Source organism: Lepidothrix coronata, unplaced genomic scaffold, assembly GCF_001604755.1.
Source record: "Lepidothrix coronata isolate B3197 unplaced genomic scaffold, Lepidothrix_coronata-1.0 Scaffold137, whole genome shotgun sequence".
Taxonomy (NCBI): domain Eukaryota; kingdom Metazoa; phylum Chordata; class Aves; order Passeriformes; family Pipridae; genus Lepidothrix; species Lepidothrix coronata.
Genome location: NW_016690317.1, coordinates 120751 through 131406, shown reverse-complemented (window position 1 = coordinate 131406; position 10656 = coordinate 120751). Strand labels below are relative to the sequence as shown.

The window sequence follows — 10656 nt, the reverse complement described above, 5'->3', positions numbered from 1 at the left end:
GATCTCTGAGGTCCCTTCCAGCCCAGCTGATTCTGTGATTCTCCACGAGGTGTCCCATGGGGAAAAAAGATTTCCTCTCAGGAAAAGGAAAGGAGGCCGCCAAAACCGGGTCCCCCTCCCCTGCTCTATCCGGTCGACCAACAAAACCCAAAAACCTCCCAACCAAAAATCCCCCCCAGCCGTGTCCCCCCAGCCAGACTTGCAGAACATCCCCCCTGTCCCCACTCCCGCTGCCCCGCGCGTGGGCTCCGCTCGTCCCCCACCCCCTCCCTGACTCCCCCATCCCAGAAGAAACTGTTGGGGGAGGGAAGAAATTCCAACATCTCTTTTCAAACCTAGGGCAGATAGAAAATGTGTCACCACTCTGTGGAACCTGATGGTGTCCCACAGTCCTCTTCTTCTGGTCTTCTCAGTGGTGAAGGTCCCACAAGACACAAAGCCCGGTGGATTAATTTACGTTCAGGAGATGCCAGGCACCTCCCCTGGAGGGGGGAAGCTTTACAGACTCTTACAACAGGCTCTGGATTTGTTGCCTCACTTGGATCTCCTGCAGTCCCCTGGTGGTGGGAGGTCTCAGAAATGAGTCTGGGGGGCGCTTTGGGGGTCTTTTATGGTTTATGACCCTTCTCAGCTGCCTTTCACATGAATGTCCCGTGTGCACGTGGCCTTCCTGGAGCAGGAGAGGGGGTTACTCCTCAGCAGCGCTGTTTTGTGTGGAGAGATTTCACCGTCACACACCCAAAACCCTTCTCCTCCGCCCGCTGAGCCCAGCTAGGGCTGATGCTCATGCTGAGTTTGGCTTTCTTTGTGGACACATTCTTCTTCCCTGAGCCCCGTTTGCCCCTCCTTAGACCTGAGATAATTGGAGAACAGTCTTATCTCAAGCCTCACACTCCAAATTCTGGTCAGGAGGCACGTTTGGGAGGGGGGTTTGCTTTGCTGGTCCCAGACGGACAGTTGCTTCCTTGCAGTTTGACAAAAAGTCTTTCCATGATTTTGACAATGTTTAAGGCATTAAACAACATTTCAGCCTCTCACACCATCCATGCCAGGATGGGAGATGTCCTCCAGCCCACAACATGGTCTCATGGTGTTGCTGTTTCCTTATCCCAATTTTCAGAGGCAACGGCATCGACTACATGGAATTCCGCCTCTGGATTGGGCTGCACTCGGCCCTACAGTGCCTTATCCTGGTGGCCACGGATGCCAGCTTCATTATAAAGTACATCACACGCTTCACAGAGGAAGGCTTCTCCACCCTCATCAGCTTCATCTTCATCTACGATGCCATCAAGAAGATGATCGGGGCCTTCAAGTACTACCCCATCAACTCCGACTTCAAGCCCGACTACGTGACCATGTACAAGTGCGAGTGCATTGCTCCCGACCCAGGTGAGTACACCTCCTCCTCGGGGCTGGCCAGGGAACAGGAACGGGGTGGGAGGGTCCTGTCGTGGATAAATCCCACCGGATCGTTGGCCAAGGACGTGGGAAGAGGCAACAACCTCGTCAGCGTGTGGTGGAGAGACATTGTCCTCACCCTCCTCCTCTGAGGGGGATTCTGAAGGTGGAAGAAGAGCCTTATCCCTCATGGATGAACATGTCGGTGCCTTCTGGGACACAGCAAACGGTGCCAAGGGGAGAGACTCATCGTCATCCTCCTCTGAGGGTGATTTTGAAGATGGAAGATGCGCCTTGTCCCCCATGGATCAACATGTTGGTGCCTTCTGGGACACAGTGAATGGTGCTGAGTGGAGACACCTCGTCCTCATCCTCCTCTGAGGGTGATTGTGAAGATGGAAGAAGAGCCTTGTCGCCCATGGATGGACATCTCAGTGCTTTCTGGGACAGAGTGAATGGTGCTGAAGAGTCAGGATCTCAGCCTGGAGCAGCCAGACCTGGATGGATAAGGAGGAAATATGGAAACAAAAAGACATTTTAGATCATTCATTCCAACCTGCCGCCGATGGGAACTTACTCTCCAGAAAACACCTGGAGTAGTTTTGTCCTCTCTGGTGTCTGGGACACCCCGGGATGTCCCAGTTGGGTGTGCAAACCCCCATGGACTGATTTTTCTCCTGTTTTTTGCTCCTTTTCAAAAAGGAGAGGCCATTGGGCTCTGAGCAGATGGTCTTTCAATGGCTCCCCTGGTTTTGCTCTTGGATAGACATCCTGGATGACCCGTAATCCGAATTGTGCAGCTCAGATGCTCCTGAAGGAAGCACCTGGAAGGGAGTGGAGATTTTGGGCAGTGACCACCTGCTCTCAGAGGAGCTGAATTGATTTTAAAAAGTCTAAATAATAACAGTTTGGGGGAGTATCAGCTACAGACAGAGAAGGCTGGTGAGGAATGAAGGTGATGGTGAAGCTCTTCCCAGGAATTAAAGCATCCAAGACTTTCCACCCAACATGCTCCCAATACCATTCCAAGGAGACATTTGACCTCCATGATGGGAATAACGTGTGTTTGGTTTAATTTTGTATTTTTTGCTCAATTTCTGCTCATCCACCGCCTGCCGAGTGACGCCGTCCCTTGGGATTTGAAAGCCTAGAGGAGCACCCAGAGCCAACACAGTTTCTTCCAAATGAACCCCCCAAACGTGACCTGAGGGAGGGTGAAGGCGAAGGCTCAGCGTAATTTCCGGGAGCTGAAATACCCCGATGGGAGCCGTGACCACCCACCCGTGTGTGCCGGAATCTGCCCGGCAGCACCCGCTGCCTCGGCCTAAGGCAGGAGGAAGGCGAAGCCTTCAGCCTCCAGGGAGGTTTCCCCCTTTTCCAAGCCCTCATCCCGAGAAAATCCCGAGCAACCGAGAGGCATTTGCACCCCGAAAACCTCCAACCTCTTTGCAACCCATTCCTCGCCCTCACTGCCCAAGGCAGTGATTTTCCACATTGGATTTTCCACTCCTCTAGATAATGAGAAATTCTGTTTATTATTCTCCCCTCCATCCTTTTTTTTTTTTAATCATCCTTTTTTTTTTAATTAGCTCTGATTTTTGATCATTATAACTGATTTGTCCCATATTTGTCTCTGCTGCACACATCAATTTGGGCTGATTTCAATCTCAAGTGAGTATCACCTTCTAAATATTAAAACTATTTTAATATTTGATACTCTTCCCCCGTGAGGGTTTTGTTGTTATTTTTTTTTCCATGTATTTTACTTTTCTCTCTCTGCTAAAAGGGTCTGTGTAGAGCCCTTAAGGGCCCTCTCTTAAATATCACCAGCGCTGTGCTGCCCTTTAAGTTGTAGAAAGCACAAATAAGGCCGGTTTCTGGAAAAATAAAAGGATGTGGAGGGAAAAATCATATTAATAATAATGATGTTTTTAGTGCTGGGTTTGCCAGAGCCTGGTTTTGGCAGCCCCCGGGTCTCTGCTTCTAACCCAGCAATCGCTTCTCCTTCATTAATCCTCGGCGCCGGGGATGGAGCGGCAGGTCCGGGGCAGCCGAAATTCCCGCTTGGCACAGGAAGAGGATGGACCGGAGGGAAGAGGGGAGGGCAGAGCGGCCCCGGACCCCTCTTTGGGGCACCCAGAAACAACGCGGGCGCTCCTGAAGCCGCGGAGCTGCGACCCCCGAAGATCCCGGAGCCGCTTTTAGTCCTGGAAGAGGAGGCGCCGGGGGCTGGAAAAAGATGGATTTTTGCAGTGAGAGACATCAAAACACCCCTAAAATATTTTTTTTTTAAAACTACTAAGACAAATTTAAAAAGGCGAATTGGGAACGATTGGGTGCCGCCTCTCTAAAAGTAACAGGCTGCTTTTTCAGTCTTTCCCCCCGCAGTTTTAAGCCGCGGGTGTCGGGATGCTCCACACCCCTCTGCCGGCGGCTTCCCTGTGAAGCTCTTAAAAATTTTAGGGGCTGGGAAGCTCCCAAAAATACCCCTCGCCAGCCCTGGAGGGAGAAGCCGCCGCGGGAGAAGCCGCGTCCTCCAGTGCCGCGTGGGATTAATCAGGGAGAAGTCGCTGCGGGGTTAGAAATGGGGGGGGTCCTCCCCAAATCGCGCTCCGCCCTCGGGATGCCGATCCCTGCGAGGATGTCCTCCACCCCACTTTGCTTCCCGTGCCGGATCCCGGCTGGTTTGAATGCCAAAAAAAAAAAAGCTCGATTTTAGCCAAAAACCTCAATAACAAACTCCTTTCCCGCAGCCAACGCGACCTTGTTCGATGCTTCAGCTCCAGTGGCACCGAACACCACTAACGTTTCTCTGGTAAGCGGGTTTGCTCCTCCATCCCACCGGGAATTTTGGGACGAGGGAGGGCGGATCTGAGGCACTTCGGCATGCGGGGAGTGAGTTGTGCCGGCTTGGAGAGGGGGAAACTCAGATTTCTGTTGGTTTGGGTTCATCGGCACCAAATCCTCACTCTTTTTGCCCAAATTCATATCAGCTCTGGGGTTTTCCGGTGGTTTTGGGGCTCCCAGTGGCAGCAGCCCTGGGAAATGCCCCTCTCCTTGCATGCTGGGATTACTTAAATTCCTAATTTTGGGGGTTTGACCAGGAAATCCCCCTTTACTTGCACACTTCAATCACTTAAAGGACTAATTTTGGGGGTTTGGTCACAAATTACCCTTTTCCTTCCATTCTGCAACTGCTAAAAATGCTGATTTTGCCTTTTTTACAATGAAATGCCCCTTTCCTTGCACACTGGGATTCCTCAAAATATTAATTTTAGGTGTTTGGCCACGAAATGCCCCTTTCCTTGCAAGCTAAAGTTGCTAAAAGCGCCAATTTTGCTCCATTTGGTCGGGAATTCCCCCTGTCTCCGCACGCTGCAGTTCCATCAGATGTTAATTTTGCCTTTTCGGGCTTTCTCCCCAGTCCAATGCTATTAACCTCACAGCTCTGGACTGGACTCAGCTCAGCAAGAAGGAATGTCTCAAATACGGCGGCAGCTTAGTGGGAAAATCCTGCAAATTTGTGCCAGACTTGGCCCTCATGTCCTTCATCCTCTTCTTCGGGACCTACTCCATGACCTTGACCCTGAAGAAGTTCAAGTTCAGCCGTTATTTCCCCACCAAGGTAAGGAAAGCACCAGGGTTTTTTCACCCACTTTTCCAAAGAAGAGATAAAATGGAAGCTGTCGGCCTTTTTGTTGGATGTGAGGAACTCTGGGAAAATAAATCCATATTTTAGAGGGGTTGGAAGGAATTGGAATCTCCTCGAGCTTTTAGCCAGTGTTATATGGACTTCTGTAAAGCCTTCAAAACAGTGCCCCAGAATATCCTTCCTGTCGGAGGCAGATTTTAATGGTCTTTTAGATTAAAAGATAAAGGATAAGGAATGGGTTGGATGGTCACATCCAGAGGGAAGTGGTCAACAGCTCAGAGTCCCCATGGATACCAGTGACCAGTGGTGTCCGTGTGGGACCAGAATGATTTCATAACTTCATTAGTGACACAAGTGAAGGGGTTGACACCAAGCTGGGAGTGCAGGTGCACTCCCAAACGATGGGATATTGGGAAGGAATTCCCCCCTGGAGGGTGATGAGGGGCTGGGATGGAATTCCCAGAGAAGCTGTGGCTGCCCCATCCCTGGAAGTGTCCAAGCCCAGGTTGGACAGGGCTTGGAGCAATTGGAAGGGGCTATGGAAGTTGTCCATGCCCACGGCAGGGGGTGGGACTGGATGATCTTTAATATCCCATCCAATCTAAACCATGCCATGATTCCATGATTCTGCAACTTGGCTCTCACATGCTGAATAACCCTTGTGACAAAAGGGGAGAAAAACCTGGAGTTTTGTGGGTTATCCCTGCATGACTGGAGTTGGAAACCCCCAGGGACAGACGCCAAAGCAGGAGCAGACTCCTCCATCCCACTCATTTTCCTCTCCATCCCATTAATTACCCTTTTCACCCCCATTTCCCTGTCTTGCCTCCAGGTCAGGGCTTTCATTGCTGATTTTTCCAATGTCTTCTCCATCCTGATTTTCTGTGGAGTGGATGCCTGTTTTGGACTGGACACCCCCAAACTCCACATTCCCAATATCATCAAGGTTTGGCCAAAACGAGGAGACCCCTCACCTCTTCCACACTCTCTTTCCAGCTCCTCACTAATTTTTGGGGAAAAACACATCTCCTGCAGTGTCCTGGCATCTTCTTAAAAGCTGCTTTGTCTTTTCTAAGGAATATTCTAACTCTGTGGCTTTCTTTCCTCCCCTTTCTTGTTGTTTTTCCTCCCTTTTCTCTCTCTCTCCCTCCCGGCAGCTCCGTAAACTCATTAGTGATTTCTCTATCTTTATGTCCATACTAATGTTTGTGGGGCTGGATGTGCTTTTTGGACTCAACACCCCAAAGCTCCAAGTGCCTACTGATTTTAAGGTAAAAAAAAAAAAAAGCAAGGAAACCCCATTCCAGACGAATTTCTCTTCCCCAGTTTCTCTTCCCCCATCCAGGGTTTTGCTGCGGGTGATGTGGGGAGTCCCAAGGGCAGAATTTGGTGTTGGTGGGGATGCTGGGGGTGGTTTGGGTGCAAAGGTGGATTCAGGGATGGGTCTGGGATGGGTGGTGGGGTGATGTGGGGCTTCCCAAAATGTCAGTGGTTTGTCCCCCTCTGGTTTGTCCCTGCCTGGTCCAACCCCCCTCTGTTCTCTCCCAGCCCACCCGTGTGGACCGAGGGTGGTTCGTGTTCCCCTTTGGGAAGAACCCCTGGTGGGTTTACCTGGCCAGTGCCCTCCCTGCCCTCCTGGTCACCATCCTCATCTTCATGGACCAGCAGATCACGGCCGTCATCGTCAACAGGAAGGAGCACAAGCTGCGGGTGAGCCGGGACCTGGGCCTGGGCACCCCCTGAGCACCCGATTTTGGGGGCTTTGGGGGGGCTGCTGCAGGTCAGGGGAGTGAAGATGGGGAAGGGCCTTGATTGGAAGCCGTGGGAGGACACTGAGGGCACTTGGTGTGTTCAGCTGGAGAAGAGGGGACTGAGGGGAGACCTCAGTGCAGTTCCAACTGCCTGGGCAGGGGCAGAGGAGGGGCAGGGACTGAGCTCTGCTCTGGGGGGACTGGGGACAGCAGCCAGGGAATGGCTGGAGCTGTGTCAGGGCAGGCTCAAGTTGGATCTCAGGCAAAGGTTCTTCCCCCAGAGGGTGGTTGGGCACTGACCAGGCTCCCCAGGGCAGTGGGCACAGCCCCAAGGCTGCCAGAGCTGCAGGAGGGTTTGGATGATCCTCTGGGGCACAGGGGGGGACTCTTGGGGCTGGGCCTGTGCAGGGCTGAGGGTTGGACTGATGGTCCTTGTGGGTCCCTCCCAGCTCAGGATGTTCTGGGATTCTGTGGGTTTTGCCCTGGCTCAGCACATCCTGCAGGGCAGGGGATCCCCCTTTCCTTGGCAAGCTGACAAACCCTCTGGGGGGCTAAAGGCATGTTATGCTGCAGGTAATGGGGTGCAGTGGGGTGATACAGGGGGCAGCAGGGTAGGGGGATACAGAGGGGTGCAGAGTGGTGATGTGGGGTGATGCAGGGCGATGTGGAGAGATGTGGGGTGCAGGAGGGTCATGCAGGGTGTACGAGAGCACCACAGGGGCTTCAGAGAGGTGTGGGGTGCTTCAGTGGGCTGCAGGGTGCAGCCTGGCAGTGCTGGGTGCACTGTGGCCATGTGGGGAGCAGCAGTGCAGCGTGGGATGCACTTCAGCAATGGTGGGTGCGCCAGGGTGCACTGGGGGGGATGCAGGGTGCCCCACGGCAATGTGGGGGTCCTGCAAGGTGATGTGGGGTGCTTTGGGATGATGTGGGGTGACACAAAGGGGCACTGTGGCAATTTGGGGTGCGCCAGAGTGGTGCTGGGTGCACCAAGGCAATGTGGGGTGCATGAGGGTGCTGCGGGGTGCTCTGCAGCTGTCTCAGGATGCATGAGGGTGATGTGGGGTGCCCCATGGCAGTGCTGGGTGTCCTTTGACGACATGGGGTGCACCAGTTTGATGTGGGGTGTGCCAGGGGGTGCACTGTGTCAATGTGGTGGGCATCAGGGTGCTGCAGGGTGCTCTGCAGCAGTACCAGGGTGCTTTAGGGGGATGTAGGGTGGTGCTGGGTGCACTGTGGTGGGGGGGTGCATCAGTGGGATGTGGGGTGCACCACAGCAATGATGGGTGGTGCAGGGAGATGCAGGGTGCTTCAGGGGCATGTGGGGTGCTTCAGGATGATGTGGGGTGGTGCAGGGTGCACCATGGCACTGTGGGGTGCAGGAGGGTGATATGGGGTGTATGAGAGCAATGCAGGGGGCTTCAGGGGAATGCAGGATGTCCGTGGCAATGTGGGTGCATCAGGGTGATGTGGGGTGCAGGAAGATGCCAGAGGGTGTTCTGCAGCTGTCTCAGGGTGCTTCAGGGTGATGTGGGGTGACGTCAGGTGCCCCATGGCAGTGTGTGGTGCATGAGGATGATGTGGGGTGCACCACAACAGTGATGGGTGTGCCAGGGTGATGCAGAGCAATGTGGGGTGCGCCAGAGTGGTGTGAGGTGATGTAGGGTGATGCAGGATGTACCATGTCGATGTGGGGTGCTCCAGGGTGATGTGGGGCTCACCATGGCAGTGCTGGGTGCACCATAACAATGTGGGGTGCTCCAGGGTGATGTGGGGCTCACCATGGCAGTGCTGGGTGCACCATAACAATGTGGGGTGCCCCAGGGTGATGTGGGGTGATGTGGGGTGATTCAGGATGCACCATGTCAATGTGGGGTGCTCCAGGGTGATATGGGGTGATGTGGGGTGCTGTGGGGTGATGGCAGGTGCCCCACGTCGATGTGGGGTACCCCAGGGTGATGTGGGGTGATGTGGGGTAATTCAGGATGCACCATGTCAATGTGGGGTGCTCCAGGGGGATGCCAGGTGCCCCCTGGCCATGTGGGGTACCCCAGGGTGATATGGGGTGATGTGGGGTAATTCAGGATGCACCATGTCAATGTGGGGTGCTCCAGGGGGATGCCAGGTGCCCCCTGGCCATGTGGGGTACCCCAGGGTGATATGGGGTGATGTGGGGTAATTCAGGATGCATCATGTCAGTGTGGGGTGCTCCAGGATGATGTGGGGTGATGCCAGGTGCCCCACGTCGATGTGGGGTGCTCCAGGATGATGTGGGGTGATGCCAGGTGCCCCCTGGCCATGTGGGGTACCCCAGGGTGATGTGGGGTGATGTGGGGTGCTGTGGGGTGATGGCAGGTGCCCCCAGCAGCATGTGGTGCCCGAGGGTGCTGTAGGTGCCTCAAGGCCACTCAGGGTGCCCCGTGGCACTGCACGACCCTTTAGGGGGAGTGCCCGTGGGGGGACACCCCACCTTGGCGGGCTCTGGGGCGACCGCAGGAAGATCCCCCGACCCCCTGGGTGTGCTGTGTTGCAGAAAGCAGCGGGTTACCACCTGGACCTGTTCTGGGTGGGCATCCTGATGGCCGTGTGCTCCTTCATGGGGCTGCCCTGGTACGTGGCCGCCACCGTGATCTCCATCGCCCACATCGACAGCCTGAAGATGGAGACGGAGACCAGCGCGCCCGGGGAGCAGCCGCAGTTCCTGGGGGTCAGGTGAGGAAGGCTCGGCCCTCCCCTTCCTCGGGCCGGGGATGGGGGGGGAACCCAACCACAGCCGGCTCATCCCGCTCCTCCCACCGTTCCAGGGAGCAGAGGGTGACCGGGATCATCGTCTTCGTGCTCACGGGGATTTCGGTCTTCCTGGCCCCCATCCTGAAGGTAAAACATTCCTGTTCCCACGTCTCTGTTCCCTCCCTGCAAGAAAAAAAGGACTCTGCCCCCTCCCATGGCCCCCATCCTGGAGGTAAAACATTCCTGTTCCCACATCCCAGCTCCCTCCCCATGGCCCCCCTCCGGAAGGTAAAACATTCCTGTTTCCATCTCCCTCCCTAAAGAAAAAACTGGATTCTTCCCCCTCCCCATGGACCCCATCCTGGGGGTAGAACACTCCCATTCCCACATCCCTGCAAATGTCCAGGAAAAGCTGAAATCTGCCCCCTACCATGGCCCCACCCTGGAGATAAAACACTCCTATTCCCACATCCCTGGAAATGTCCAGGAAAAGCTGGATTCTGCCCCTTCCCCATGGCCCCCATCTCAAAGGTAAAACATTCTCATTCCCACATCCCCATTCCCTTCCTGCAACTGTCCAGGAAAAGCTGGGTTTTATTCCCTTCCCATGTCCTCCATCCTGAAGGTAGAATATTCCCATTCCCACATCCCAGCTCCCTCCCTACAGAAGTCCAGGAAAAGCTGGATTCTGCCCCCTCCCTGTCGCCTCCCATTCCGGAGGTAGAACATTCCCATTCCCACATCCCTGCAAATGTCCAGAAAAAGCTGGATTTTTCCCCCTCCCCACGGCCCCAGTCCTGGAGTCAAAACATTCCCATTCCCACATCCCGGTTCCCTCCCTGCAAAAAGGTGGATTTGGCCCAAAGGTAGAACATTCCCATTGCCACATCCCAGCTCCCTCCCTTCAGATATCCAAGGAAAAGCTGGGGTTTTCCCCCTCCTCATGACCCCCCGAGTTGGTCCTTGTCCTAGGAATGAGCTACTGCCTTCCCTGGGCTGAGTTCCATGTTTTTTCATGTTCCCAGTACATTCCCATGCCAGTGCTCTACGGTGTCTTCCTGTACATGGGGGTGGCATCACTGAACGGCATCCAGGTGAGTTCTCCTCCTCCTCCCCTCCTCCTCC

General features: G+C 54.5%; 1 protein-coding gene across 1 annotated transcript in view; it reads left to right on the top strand.

Annotated features, from left to right (window-relative positions):
- Positions 1–10656, top strand: part of SLC4A5 (solute carrier family 4 member 5) — a 38042-nt gene that overhangs the window by 21265 nt on the left and 6121 nt on the right. Inside the window, exons 13-20 of the mRNA XM_017827269.1 lie at positions 1121–1392; positions 4155–4216; positions 4826–5026; positions 5886–5999; positions 6602–6763; positions 9335–9513; positions 9606–9678; positions 10557–10625. Of these exons, the coding sequence (XP_017682758.1) occupies positions 1121–1392; positions 4155–4216; positions 4826–5026; positions 5886–5999; positions 6602–6763; positions 9335–9513; positions 9606–9678; positions 10557–10625 (1132 nt within the window). The remainder of the gene's footprint in view (positions 1–1120; positions 1393–4154; positions 4217–4825; positions 5027–5885; positions 6000–6601; positions 6764–9334; positions 9514–9605; positions 9679–10556; positions 10626–10656) is intronic.